The following is a 15,102-nucleotide window of genomic DNA, read 5'->3' as shown; positions in this document are numbered from 1 at the left end:
GAGTTGGTGTCCCTTACAAACCTACCACACCTGCCGGGAGCGATACGGCGGTTTTTTTTCAAAATCGGAAATCGAAGTACATATATCGTTGCGTGATCGGCGGTCGTTTTTACAGATCTTCTTTTTTTTAAGTCCAAGAACATAATTGGTAATTCGGTTCCGGTTCATTCAAACAATCTTTTATTCTGCCTAATTCTGATTTTGGAAATAACTATATTGTTGAAGATAATTTCACAATATTTGGTCTTTTTTTAATGTAATTAGTCCGAAAGTTTACAATGTTTAACAATTTTGTCTAACTTCAATTTTTTTGGTCATTTTCACCGTTTAAATAGTCGAAGCACATATTAAGTGACTGATTGGGGTTAACTTTTTTTCTGCCTTATTTAATACATCGAGATTTTGGAAATAACTATATTTTACAATATTTGGTCTTGTTTTCATGTAACTAGTCCGAAAGTTTACAAGGTTGAATAATTTTATCTATTTTTTTTTCTGCCTAATTTAATACAATGAGATTTTGGAAATAACTATATTTTACAACATTTGGTCTTTTTTTCATGTAACTAGTCCGAAAGTTTACAAGGTTGAATAATTTTATCTATTTTTTTCTGCCTAATTTAATACATTGAGATTTTGGAAATAACTATATTTTACAACATTTGGTCTTTTTTTCATGTAACTAGTCCGAAAGTTTACAAGGTTGAATAATTTTATCTATTTTTTTTCTGCCTAATTCAATACATCGAGATTTTGGAAATAACTATATTTTACAATATTTGGTCTTTTTTTCATGTAACTAGTCCGAAACTTTACAAGGTTGAATAATTTTATCTATTTTTTTTCTGCCTAATTCAATACATCGAGATTTTGGAAATAACTATATTTTACAATATTTGGTCTTTTTTTCATGTAACTAGTCCGAAACTTTACAAGGTTGAATAATTTTATCTATTTTTTTTCTGCCTAATTCAATACATCGAGATTTTGGAAATAACTATATTTTACAATATTTTGTCTTTTTTTTCATGTAACTAGTCCGAAAGTTTACAAGGTGGGAGAATTTTGTCTAACTTTAATCTTTTTGTCATTTTCACCGTTTAAATTTGTCTAATTCTTAAAGTTTATTGTAGTTTTTCTCGAGTATGTCTGAAATCGAAGTACATAATTGGGAAATTCGATTCCGGTTCATTCAAACTATCTTCCAATCCGTCTGAAACGGCAAGCTGAAGAAAAGAGCAGAACCTTTTGAGCAGAAAATCCTTTCGAATATCACTGATCATAATTATCATGTCAATTCATATATAAGATCAGCAATGTGGATCGATACGTAGATTTTAATAATAGTCTTAAATGATATTCATGAAATTCAACTCATATAGTAATTCATCTATATTCTAAATATCTAAGCAATGGTTGATTATTATAGTTTAACAACAATTCAACTAAAGAATCTATAGTCATCTCTAGGAATACCAGAGTTACAACAAATTTAATAATGCATAATCAATCTTATCAAATCGTTTTTGAACTGTCTTCTCTTCTATCTTCTTGAAATTCTTGATGTGTCTTTTATTGAAACCCAGGCCCATCATACAGTGCAAACCTGCTAGTAATATTGGCCTATATATATTTCGATTGTCAGCTAAACCATGTTCGTATTATCAAATTTACTTCATCGTCAGTTAATAAACTTAAGAGATGTTTTCTACCCACAGATGGCGACATCTGTACCCAGTGAATGGTATTCTAATCCATTTCATTAAATCTAAATATTGCTCCTAATATATACAATGATTTTGTAATTATGATAATATAACTAACTGAAGAGTGAGTGCGCTGCCAGCATTGAGCACACTGATCCTATAAGTAACATGGTTCTACAGATTTAAGAAACCTCGAATCATTCCCACAACTTGACAAATCCAGAATTCTGCAAGGCCTTAAAGATTCAATAAACCCTACGCACAAGAGACAGAGTTAAAACATACCCAGTATTCTTTATATATCAATCAATATTAAATTATACAGTTGTCTTATCAACCCCTATGGTTTAGATTTGAGCACTTTTACCTTATATGAAGATGCTGAATTAGATACCTAATCAATAAGTTAATTGATAATGTCCTAGCTATAGGCCTAATTGAAATTGTCTCGGACAATATTTTATATGGGGCTTGAAATTTCTACACAAGAAGAATTTCAGATCCGGTACGAATTTGAATTAATCACTATTAGAACTGCTAATTTCGCATCAGAGCTTTTGATACCTAGCTTAACTTACCCAGAATCCCCCAAAACCTAACTGATTCAACAGATCCCACACACACATGTGGCCCAGTTAGACGCAGATGACATTGCGCGATACAGTCGTCTCATCCACTGTGCAATTTTGAATACGTTTCACTTATATTCATTACATTGAATTAATTTTAATTAAATTCTAGGTATCTAAGCGAACATTAATTAGTAATCATACTAGCTATATTTTAATTGTCAGTTGAACAATATTTATATGGAGCCTAAAAATCTACATGACTAGAATTTCAGATGTGGTGAATTCGTCACTATTTGAATTCATCAGAAATTAAAGATAAAAAAGCATATTTTTAGTGGTAAATTAGAAATTTCCTTAGCCGAATGGCTATATAATCTTTATTTCCCTTATATAGTACACTGTGTATAAGGACCAAAAGACCTTGTTATGACCGGACCTCCCTGGTGCGGTGCGAGTCATGATGCTAGAAAATAGTTTGAAGGAGAGGGGTTAGTAAAAGAGAGCTATTAGCAAGAGGAATAAGACCTAAGTTTAGGATATCCTGTCAGAATAAGGCATACACAGTGAAATTGAAATATTCCCCCTTCCAAATCCAAGAATGTATTTGTGCACAGATTCGATCGGAATTAAATCTGCGTTAAATGATTTTGACAAAATGTATCAAAACTAATACAGCTGTATGAAGACACCATAGGTTCACTTAGATACAGATAAATAAATGTGCTCAGATACACATGTATCAGCTACATTTTAAATGTCCATGGAATTAGAAATAATTTCACATAACAATTGAATTAACCTTAATCGATCTAAGTAATTCGTTAATGAGTAATTCATCTTAGATTCTAATTTTCAGTTAAACTATATCTAATATGCGTCACTTGACACACAGTATGGCTTTTAGATATTAATTGAATCAGTTTGGTTTGAGTAAATTTTGCCAATAATGAAAAGCATGGCTAGTCGTCGTAAGCGCGGCAGTTGGCGATACAGAACTGATACCTAGCGAGAGCAATGAGACTGATTCACTTATAGATGTGCTCAAATATATTATATATTTCAGCTATATTTCAATAAATATTTATGATATATAAAAAGTTTTTGATCTAACATCAAATATTGAATTCATCTTAATTGTGAATATCTAAGCCATTTTTCCTGGATGTATGCTAATTGTCAGTCAAACAACAATTATCATGCATCGCCCAAAACAAGACGCAGTGTTTCAGGAATGAATTAAATCAATCAAAGCTTTGGTTTATTCTGGATTTATCAAAGTGTTTTGACCAAATCACTGTTTCATAAAGACCCGTAGTCCATAGTTTTCCCCATATAACACCAGACCTCGATAGAGCCCAAGACACTATCTTATGAAATTCATTACTGTTATGTGTGAGGCAGCACACAGTATATATTGTAAAGTATGGCCTCAATCTTGATAAATTTATCAATATATTATTTGTAAACAAAAATCTTTTAACCAACGATAAAGTTTAATTGATATATCTTTAAGTAAAGCCAGCCTAAATGTATATGGGGCCTTGAAATATCTACACCAAAAGAATGTCTCATCAAACATTACAAGATATTGAATGATTGCTAATTAGTAAATTGTCCTATCTATATCTTGATTGTCAGTTAAACAATAGTCATATGAGGCCTGAAATATCTACGGTACATTCGAATAATTTCAAATGTCACATAAGATATTGAATTTACCTTAATTGTACCTACTTACAAAATCTTTTAATCAATAACTGACCAATCTACATTTTAATTATCAGACCAAAGAATATTTAAGGGACCTCACTCAATCATTTCGTCTAATATTGTAAATATTCAAGCAATCATTGCCTAGCTATATTTCAATTTACTACCGGCCACAGAGCTTCAATAAAGTAGTGCAGAGATGGTGAGCTTGACCAGCGCCTATGCATTCTACCCCAGATATGAAAAATCAACCGAGCTTTATGTATGTATGTATTCCTGTTGCCATGCAGGATGAGGTCAAGACTGCCAGGTTCGGTTGCGGCAGGTCTTTCAGTGTTTGGTGGTACTTCAAGGTGGAGTCTTTTGTGGGCGCTTCTGGTGGGCAGATTTTAGATGGGCCTTTCCGGATTAACCTGAAATGAGTAAAAGAACCATATTCTGTAGTTACACAATCCTTTCCGTATCACGCATCGTAATTTACATGTGTATCAACTTAACTTTCAATATTGCCGAGTTCAGTGTTCTTTTTTGGCATCGTCTTCGTTGTAGTCGCCTTCAGCACCTTTTTCTTCATCTTGGGAGTCCTGAAATGAAAAAAAAAGAGAAGAGCGATGAAAACCTGGTACAGAACAAAATTAATGTCTGAAAGCTTTTCAGCTCTTCGTCGCCGGTCACATGCCGAGAACACCAGACAAAGAGCCAGCCAGGAATATACCGCCCTCTACACGCCCTCACACAGAACGCGAAAAAAAAGATGACCACGCCTTACTTTCACCATTTACCGACAGGGTGTGCCGGGTGACGTCAGTAACTGACAAACCTATCAAATTGCCCAAGCCAAAAATAGGGCAGCGCAACTGGATTGCCCGCACTAGCACCCAAAGGAAGACAAGACTTAGCCCTGCCCGAAGCAACCCAGGCGGAATCAATGAATACTAACACTCAAGGGAAGACAGGGAAATTAATCCCTGCCCGAAGCAATCCCTTAAAAGGAATCAATGAATGCTAGCACGGTAGCGATCCCGCAGTGAATTAATGAATCCTAGCACGCAAAGGAAGACAGGGAAATTAATCCCTGCCCGAAGCAATCCCTTAAAAGGAATCAATGAATGCTAGAACGCAAAGAAAGAAAAGACTAAATCTTTGTCCGAAGCAATTCCTGAAAAGGAATCAATGAATACTAGTAGACAGTCCAGCTTTACCACTCCACTTTTAACCCGTGCAATCCGACTGACTTGCCCGTCATTGACGTCACCAAGCACACTCTGTTGATACGTGGGGAGAGTGAGGCCTCGTCATCCTGGTTTTCGTGTTCCGTATGAGGGCGTGTAGAGGGCAGCCATTTCCTGACCGACTCTTTGTCTGACATCCTCGACACGTGACCGGCGAAGGAGAGCACGCTTTCGGACATTAGTTTTGTTCCAGCAAACGTTGAAATTCGACGGAGAAATCGGCCCTGAAAAATAGAAGGGGTTAAATCCTGAAAAAAAGAACCGATTAATTAAAACGGAACAGTACAGGACAGCACGGAGACGAACAGTAACACATAAAACATAAAGACGTCGTTCCTCAGGAAGCAGGAACAGGAACAGGAGCGGGAGCGGGAGCGGGAGCGGGAGCGGGAGCGGGAGCGGGAGCGGGAGCGCAGCGAAGATCGCCAGGAGGAGAATCCACGGTAGCATGTTCACAGTGTGAGTAAGCTGAGGTGAATGGCCTATGCTTATGTACACCGTCGTCAGCCGGTGACGTATTCGATAGCGCGTATAAATGATATCAACAACTCTGAAAAACCGCAATTGTGTCTCTATTGTTGAATGGATTTACATTATGAAAGGTTCCACCGCCGGGTTGAATACGCGAAAAACTGCCACCTGCCACTTTTTTCCGCATTAAGTGTTAAATTTTGCTTAAGCCTACAAAAATCATGTAATCATTGATGCCGGTCCTCTGATAGAAGAAAAATAAACTCAAGAAAAACCATTCAGTAAATGATAATAATAATATTGAGTGCAATGCAATAAAAGTGGTAATTTTCAATTTGCCTGGTGCAAATTCATACGCTTGCTGTTGTAATGTGTCTCTGGTGAAATTAATCCCTTAAGTTCCTAATCTTCGTTTCTTGGTGAAATCATGTAGCCTACATTCGATATTGACCCTCGCCTCGCCTTTCTTTCCCACCACCTGAAATAATAAAAAGAAAGTATTTCTTAGTGGTTAATTATTGATGTAGAAAAGTCTGTAAAATATTCTTTGAATTTAGAAAATTATACAGCGGAACCTCGTTGCAACGAACTTCAGGGCACCAGAAAATCTGTTAGTTATAATTCGTTATATCAAGTATGAAAATAATTGATATTGTCTTATCTGGAATGAAATTCTAGTTTTGCAATAACTGATAAATTGTTAAAACGAGGTTCCACTGTAAACAGAGTTCTACAGATGGTGAAAATATCTCAGAATTAATTGTCTCAATTCAGGTTGAAATTCCAAATAAATCCGTGACTGAAATATCTAAACATACGTGAAATAAACAATCACCAAATTTTACAAAACGTAAGTGTCCATTAGAAAAATGTAAATTTCAAAAATATCTAATCTGAATGGAGAATGAAGGGGGAGCCTAACATCCACCAAATATCCTCATAAATCAACCCTTTTGGAAATTTGTTTATAAACTCTACTAGGGCAGGGAGAAATAATGACCTAAGAAACTCAGTTGTCTAAATTCAATATTAAACCTCATTAAAATCATTTGAAAACGCGTTTTAATAAATTCAGGTTCTTCCTCCTCGGTTAAATAATAATAATCATCATCATCATTGTTATCATCCTTTTTTATGCCGCAGCAACCGCATCCACCGTCGGCATCGTCAGCGTCATTTTTCTAAATTACGCGAAAATAAACATCTGACGAAATCATCTTGAAAATAACATCTTAAAATTGATCTACCTATTCTGACTGCGAATGCAGGTGGCGCAGAATTGGACAGGCGACCAGTCTACAGGCAGTGTTGTAGCCTATACTCCGTTAGCTCTTTAGCGGGTGGTTGCAGTGGTTTGGAAACGAATCGTTCAACCCTATTAATCCTTCAAAAATTTCGATTAAAAAGAATTTCAATCCGAACTAGAGGACAAAGACAAAGAAATTTTATGGAAATAACAGTTTTATTGAAAAATAACTTTGATAGGGTTAACATTATTTCTGGTTTAAAATTGATATGTAAAGTGAGCACAAAAACATCGACAATATGAACATTACGCTAAGTGTTGTAAAATTTCTAGCATATCAGCCCCAGAATACATAGTTCACTACAGTCAAAAAAACACCTCAGCATTTGATGGAATGTCGTCATAATCTGAGAAATGCTCAAATGCAAAATTAAAACATAACATGAATTTTTTAGGAATTCCATTAACAACATAATGATATATTTAGTAAAAGAACAAATGATGTTATTATTTTTTTCATATGATTGATTGCTAAGCTCTTCAGAATAACCAGCTGCTCCTACATAGTCCACTCCATCTACAATATAACACCTTGGGAGTAATCATTTGACAAATGATTACTCCAAGATATGACTAACTTCATGTCTACATTTTTAACTCTATGGTATCAACAATAGTAGAGATTTTGTACTGTACAAAAATATCATACTGGTTCATTTCTAATGACAACATAAAGACAAAGGTACATGTGTGTAAGTATATATCAATATCATTGACTAAATAGGTTATAATCTAGAATGAAACACTCAGCATTCAAAATTTGTTGTATATATTCAATACTCCACAGTTCACGCACACTAAACAATAACTATCAGGATGACTATGGAAATGCTTCTCATCTATGGTTACATTTTGATAATCTGGCAGTATATGGACATGCTAAAGTTTACATCTTTTTCATTTTATGGTAATGTACGAAATGGTCAATTTATAATTTCACCTTGGATGTCTCTAAGAAATTCTCATCAGCCAAAAACAGATTCTCTTCAAATTTGATAACTCTTCTCTTAAAAAAGTAAACCTAGCATACCAATCTTTGGAAATCATCACGATCCGCTGGCTTTTTCAGCATCCACAGCCTCGAAATACGTGGCTAAACTAGCCGTTGCCTTCTGCCTCTGTGAGTGCTCGATCTTGTGTGCATGAATGGGAATAACGAATACAGAGATGTCATCCCCAGAGGCTGGTCTTTCTTGATCAGGATTGATTCGCCATCCTTTGCCTCTATAAAGCCCTCTTGCATTCATCACTAGGTTCTGCGCAGTCAACATGTATCTGTAATCATACAAAATAAACATTCAAGTTTAATAGTTATGGTGCTTACTTATCTCTTGACATTATCATACAATGTACCTGTTTAAAGAATTATTCACAACCACAGCAGCTAAATAGTAAAGTCTACTTGTATAACAATTAAACGCTAATTTCACCACTACTTGATGTTTACTTACTTATTTTCAGTGTTGGAGCATTGTTTGAAAGAGTACTGTACAACTTGCATGCATTCTTCATGCGTCGTCACATCCCACAATCCATCACATCCCATTACAAGTACATCATCCTGCGTGACATCTTCATTCATCAAGTCAAACACCATAACCTGACAGAAATAACATACATACCGGTACATGAAGTCAAATAAATACAGAACTACAAGTATTTGAAAAGCAGGTCTATTGTATTTTGTATCTACCTCAGGCATTGGTGATAGAAATGGTTTTATGTAAATATCAGAATCATGAACAGTTAATGAATGGTCTCCGAAGCCTCGGGTTACACCAATAGTTGCTAGAACTCTAGTCTGAAGAAAAAATATTATGTTTGTGATAAACACACGATGTAAACTCATAGCATATGCATCTCGATGTATACATGGTGTAATGAAGATACTGATATAAATCAAGATTTGCATACCCTTTTTCCTTCACCATGAATGAGTGGAAATTTCAGATCATCTTCAGTTACCGTTTTAAAAGCCCTGAAAAATATTGTTTTATATGCTCTTGATTTCTGCTATCAGGGGCTCAGGAAGGACTGAAAACAAAATAAATCACTACTAGATCTTACCATCCGGACATATGAGCGTCTCTATGAAGCATTTTTTTACCGAGATCACGTTTGTTGAGTCGCCGCATGAATTCCAGATGAGTGAACTCATCATGAAGCAGATCAGGTTGAAGCATTGCCTAGAAAATACATATACAAACTATAACATACTCGATAGTGAAGGAATGCAGAAAGTAATAGGGAAAATTAATGTGACAGGTATGCGTTAGATCTTCAACTATAAAAAAAACATGTACATCGAAATTGCTTAGAATAAATGTGTCTAAATGAAAAACACAATCTCACAATGGAAATCAATGTGAACCACAGAGAAGGATTAGTGTGTGCGCATGTGAAGGTAAAGGTGTAACATACATATTCACCTACTATATTCTGAAGTCTTTGACGTTCAGTTCCTGGAGTGTGATCATGGGACATTTCTACTACTTGATTAGAACTTGCCCGACAAATGACAGCCCTATAGAAATTTTGGAAGAATGCAAACATCAATGAATCTTCAAATGTCCTATAATGTATATATTTGAAGAGGAGCAGCCCTGTCTTACCTGCTATCACCAGCATTAGCTACATAGAGTTTGCCTAGAATGAACACAGCAACTAAAGCTGTGCAACCTCCAGTTATACGAAACGTTGTCCGTTCTCGTAAAATTTGAGCATCCTAGAAATGAGAAGGCTCAAATTTGGAAATTCTAAGTACATGTATAGAAATTTATCATTCTCAGAAAATCTATGATGGACGATAGATAGTGTTTTATTTACCATTGCATTGAAAGCAGCTTCCAGCGCACCTATCACCAAGCTATCAACAGTAACTTCTTTTTGAGGAAGAGCAAATTTCATCATTTCATTTTGTTCAACGTGGTCATCCAAACCGGCATGTTTTGCCAGCAAAAGCAATTTCACAGCAGATAATCTTTCCTGCAATAAGGTAAAATGTAATTAACCAAAATCATTCCAATTCCCAGAACAGCCTGTTTTGTCTGAAAGAGAAAGACGATTGAAGACTAGGCCTACCTCTATATGATGATGTAGAGTATGAGCAGCCATCAAAGCAGCACCAGTGCCAGCATGTCCATCAAAAATGCCAAAATATGTAAATGGCATAAATTCATCCGCCTTAAAAACAAAGATTGAGATTGAATGTAAGATGCCGCAAACTGTCTTTTCATATTAACAGATAAAGTTGCATTTAACCGCTCACCACATGAGCTGATGTAAAATCTGTTAACTCTTTAGGTTTATTTCGAAATGGACTAGCAAATATATAGTCTCTCGGATCAGCTGGATTATCATGTTTGAGTTCATATGTCCCCGATGCTGCTTGGTCCTCATTTACTTTACTTTTGCCAGCATTTATCACTCTGGAAGACATGGTGAATTACATGATCAATCAAATGATTGCGATGGTTCAACAAAAAAGATAACACAGCCTAGAAGTATTAGGATTGCAATTTCATGATTAGGCAAACAACTTACTCGGCATAACCGGAATTCCAGCAAAGTGATTTGTTATCTTTTGGCGTTACAATTAGACGGGCTTCGTGATCGGAAGATGCAGCTACCTCATCGTGCGAGAGATGTAAAAATTCTGGTCGAGAGTACGCCTGTTTCACTTCCAAGTTCACGCTAGGAATGTTGTTTCCCAGCGTTGTTTCTGTGGCCAGTGTCAATCCCGATGTTCCAATGACATTGGTAAAAACGTTTTTTATGCGATTAAACATCGCCAAATACTGTTATTTATACAACCTTCATCGTCTCTAAAAGATCCCCTAGTTTGACATAAACCCGGAAGCCATTTTCAGGTCATGTGACCTTATTCAAGATGGCGGCGCCCATTCAATTACAGTTTGCTCCTTTTTCGTCGGTTTTAGACGGCGGATTTTGGCATACGTTATCGCAGAAAAAGTTAGACGTGTTCGGATTAGCCGAAGAAGAACAAGAACTTCATGGATTTTACTCTAATGGTGGTCTCCTTGGTTCATCTTGTCGAACAAACTTAGATTTTTCGGCGTTTGACAGGTAACGAACATAATGACTTCCGGGTTATGGTTTAGTCTGTGTGTACTCCTTTTAGTCCATACAGGTTTTATCCATTCGCCATTGAATGTGACAAGTCCCTGAGATTTTAGTAGGTTTCCCGCCTCTACGGTACTTCAGTTTGAACATTATATTGTACCATTTCCATTTCATCTATTGCAGCAAAGCAAAAACTCCAGCCCGACTGTTTAGAACAAATGGATCAATTCTGAATACAAATACTCTCGACTCATTCAAAAGTCTGGATAAAAAACTCTATCTTGATAAACACGGAAAAGAAGTACGCAATAGTTATCTTTACCAAGTCAAATGACTTCTTTTGATGATATCATCTATTTCGAGATGATTTAATATTGTAAATTCTTTCAGTTATGGAATGATATATGTTCAGGAGATGCTGAAAAAAATCCTTCTTTATTAGTAAAATTCCACCTGATCACATTTGCAGTAAGTTCTCTATCGATTTATCAGTGAAAATATTTTACAGGTTGAAAACCAGAGTTGAAAAAAATTCATAAAACTATTGGTTTTTCAGAATTTGAAGAAATATGTATTCCATTATTGGTTTACATTTCCTACTTTTGTGACTGAACCAGTGAAACATGTTTCACCCACCAAAACATTTTCAGAAAAATACAGTAATTCACAGGTATGACAGTGTATGCTGGTTCATTGACTATAATCTTACTGTTCATTTTTGTGTAGTAGAAAGAGACTCATTCATTATCCCATCATCTTTATACAGTTGGAAAGTTTTTTGATCAGTTATGATGAGTTTCGTCAGACGAATACTGATGGATTCTTCTTACTGAAAAATGTAGAGGGGAAAAGTGAACTGTTTAGTCTCACCGCGTATTCGACTTTAACATCTCAAGGCATGAAAGTAAGTTTTAATTGCCTCCAACAAATTCTTCATACGTACGGTTGTGTCATTCATAGGCTTTATGAATTTTTTGTTATATAGATGATTTGTATCATGTGTACTTACAGCCAATTCTTGTTTTCTGTGATCCCTGTTGTTTGGAGAAACATCCTGGATGGCCTTTGAGGAATTTCTTGGCTCTGGCTGGAAAACTTTGGTGAGCTTTATATATTGTCATATTATTCAATTTTCCAATATATGAATCTGTCAACTAAAACTGGATAGCGGTATATATTTTTGATAAAGGTTCCAGGAGGACACTGAAGTCGAGGTGATTTGTTTCCGTGATCGGATATCTGATGGTAAAAGAGATGTCTCGCATAGTTTGGTTCTACATATTCTTGTTCCAACACTGCACAAAACTGAACAATGTCCAAGTTGTGTTGGTTGGGAGAAAAATCAATATCAAAAACTGGGCCCACGTACTGTTGACCTGAGCGCATCCATGGATCCTACTAAGTAAGTGATTGAATCCAATAGTGTTAAGATTCTTAAGACAGATCAGATTGTTGACGAGTTGTGTAAAATTATAGATTGGCCGAATCATCAGTGGATTTAAACCTCAAATTGATGAGATGGCGCCTGTTACCAGATCTTAATCTGGATAAAATAGCTAACACTCGTTGTCTGCTGCTTGGTGCTGGAACTCTGGGTTGCAATGTTGCTCGGAATTTAATGGTGAGTCTAGCCTTAAAGAAATCTATTTAAACTCCATGCATTTTTTCTGCATCTCAATGCTCTCTATTTTGCAGGGTTGGGGAGTGCGGACCATTACGTTTGTAGATAATGCTAAGATATCGTATTCGAATCCAGTACGACAGTCATTGTTCGTTTTCGAGGATTGTGTAAATGGTGGTAAACCAAAAGCGCAGGCTGCAGCAGAGGCTTTACGTAGAATTTTCCCTGGAGTTGTAAGTAGCCGGCTGCTTCATACCCTGGCAGCAGCTAGTAGGATCATAACTTCTGTTTCGCTAATATTTTGCAGAAATCTTCAGGTGTTACCTTGAGCATTCCTATGCCTGGACATGCCATTTCAGGTAATTTGTCATGCTGATATAACTTAAAACTCTTGTAACTGGAGGGAAGTAGATTTAGATCTTTATATTTTTACCGTGGTATAGATAATTCTATTGAACAAACAAAGGCAGATGTGGCTCACTTAGAACGACTTATTGATGAACATGATGTAGTATTTCTATTGATGGATACTCGAGAAGCAAGATGGTTACCTACTGTTATGGGAGCATCTAAACAAAAACTAGTCATGAATGCAGCTTTAGGGTTCGATACGTTCCTAGTCATTCGACACGGACTGAAATCGGATAAACTAAAACCAAAAGATTATTCATTGTTGGATACAATTACTGGTGATCAATTGGGCTGTTACTTCTGTAACGATGTTGTGGCACCTGGAGATGTGAGTGTGAGCATTGGATCATTCATATCATTCCTATCATTCAGTTTAGCAAACTTTTCACTTTAAAGTTCCATGATGTCTGCTTCATATTTTTAGTCTACGAAAGATCGCACTTTGGACCAACAGTGTACAGTCTCGCGTCCTGGTATCTCAATGATGGTTAGCGCTCTAGCTGTGGAACTACTTGTTTCTGTATTACAACATCCACTAGGGTATGTTTTCATGTTTATGTCACAACATATACTAGCACACTTAGATTTTTATTCATAATTCTATAAAGTTCTATCTAACTGTTACTTTTGGCAAAGATTGCTGCTCAACAGTATACCGGGGTAATTTCTGGTTTTCAGAGGGGAAGCGCCTGCCGATACCGGATGTTGTAATGAGCACCTGCCCAGTGAACAAGCTTCATCATTAGGCATAGTTCCTCATCAAGTAAGTAAACACTAGGCCATAACGCAAATATCATGAAGTTGTTAATTGAGTGCTACCAATCACAATGAGTTATGCTGTACGTTTCAGATGAGGGGATTTTTGTCTCGTTTCCATACTGTGCTACCAGCAAGTCGTGCATTTGAATGTTGTACAGCTTGCAGTGAAATCGTTCTTAATGCTTACCAAACTGATGGTTTTGACTTCCTAATAAAAGCATTCAACGATCCGAATTATCTTGAAGAACTAACTGGTTTGAAAAAGCTACAAGAGGAATCGGATAATATTGAAGTATGTTATAGGGCTATGATTATTTCGGAGTTTTATTGTAAATTCAAATTTTGCAGAGAACTTACTGGTGCATATTTCTTGAATTTACATCTGCTGCTTTCATTAAAAGTTGAGGAAGGAGGTGAATTTGTATTGCATGAGGCAGTAGTTATAATATACATATGTATACATGTATAGATGAAATATATGTTTATTTACACAAGAAAACATATGAAATTCTATGTTTGCTCAATAAAGAACTGAAAAGCATCTATAACACTGGGGGTGACTTGAAGAACCTAAACGGTGTTTTCCAGATATTTTTCGTTTCTCTTTGTTTGGTTACATAAACTGTGATTTAGTTTTATGTGATTGTTTCATGTTATTTGGGGCATTTGTAATCCAGACTATTTTCTTCAATTGATTTATCTTTTTTCATTCCAGGTTTGGGATTTCAGTGACGATGAACCAATTGAAGCTCCTGGTGAATCTTAAGATTTCTCTGCTCTGAATAAAACTTCAGATTTTTCAGTTTCATAGATTAAGATTCAAATTATAGCTTTCACATTCAAATGGACTGAATAGAGCTTTTGCAAATCATAGATGGTCAGTGAAATTCATGCAAGTGCAGTTGTAATGAGTGTAATAATTTGTAAATGCGACTTTAAATTATTGTTAATCTTTAGTTTTGATTAAAAAGAATAATTGTTTATGATTCGTAACCTTTATTAGTCTATCATTTATCTGATTATCAGGTAGTGTCTAATGGTTTTTAGGGCCACAAAAGCAGACGCTTTTCAGCTTGCTGAGCCAACTGTCCAATCCTTTGCAATTTAGTTTCATATCGTGTTGTTCTTAAATCCAAAGGAAGCTTTTTGAAGCCTATGACCAGTTTGCCTCGGTGTTTCACTTGGCCTAGTTGACTTGAAATGATGGTCGTTTTTAATGTCCAACTTGGTT

At 35.8% G+C, this 15,102-nt stretch overlaps 2 protein-coding genes across 4 annotated transcripts; one reads left to right on the top strand and one right to left on the bottom strand.

Annotated features, from left to right (window-relative positions):
• Window positions 1-7,146: 7,146 nt before the first annotated feature.
• On the bottom strand, window positions 7,147-10,854 carry LOC141901405 (protein phosphatase 1H-like). 2 transcript variants are annotated; one of them, XM_074788613.1, is made up of 11 exons: window positions 10,541-10,854; window positions 10,266-10,425; window positions 10,079-10,180; window positions 9,824-9,982; window positions 9,610-9,722; window positions 9,419-9,521; window positions 9,065-9,183; window positions 8,912-8,975; window positions 8,691-8,798; window positions 8,449-8,597; window positions 7,147-8,272 (listed from the first exon to the last, which is right to left on the bottom strand). In XM_074788613.1, exons 1-11 carry the CDS (start codon window positions 10,783-10,785, stop codon window positions 8,044-8,046), a joined length of 1,551 nt encoding a protein of 516 aa, XP_074644714.1. In that variant the 5' UTR covers window positions 10,786-10,854; the 3' UTR covers window positions 7,147-8,043. The 2 variants fall into 2 exon arrangements, with proteins under 2 accessions (XP_074644714.1, XP_074644715.1); XM_074788614.1 differs by having other exon boundaries at window positions 9,431-9,521.
• Window positions 10,855-10,886: 32 nt separating this feature from the next.
• LOC141901404 (ubiquitin-like modifier-activating enzyme ATG7) lies at window positions 10,887-14,849 on the top strand. Of its 2 annotated transcripts, none has more exons than XM_074788612.1 (15): window positions 10,887-11,083; window positions 11,264-11,381; window positions 11,471-11,548; window positions 11,637-11,750; window positions 11,847-11,984; window positions 12,092-12,180; window positions 12,270-12,482; window positions 12,557-12,701; window positions 12,776-12,934; window positions 13,009-13,060; window positions 13,145-13,440; window positions 13,537-13,652; window positions 13,791-13,875; window positions 13,963-14,163; window positions 14,587-14,849. In XM_074788612.1, exons 1-15 carry the CDS (start codon window positions 10,887-10,889, stop codon window positions 14,635-14,637), a joined length of 2,052 nt encoding a protein of 683 aa, XP_074644713.1. In that variant the 3' UTR covers window positions 14,638-14,849. The 2 variants fall into 2 exon arrangements, with proteins under 2 accessions (XP_074644713.1, XP_074644712.1); XM_074788611.1 differs by having other exon boundaries at window positions 13,145-13,446.
• The last annotated feature ends 253 nt before the right edge of the window (window positions 14,850-15,102 follow it).

Source organism: Tubulanus polymorphus, chromosome 3 (genome assembly GCF_964204645.1).
Source record: "Tubulanus polymorphus chromosome 3, tnTubPoly1.2, whole genome shotgun sequence".
NCBI lineage: Eukaryota > Metazoa > Nemertea > Palaeonemertea > Tubulaniformes > Tubulanidae > Tubulanus > Tubulanus polymorphus.
Note: the sequence above shows the minus strand (reverse complement) of the source record. Positions and strands in the feature narration are given on the sequence as shown.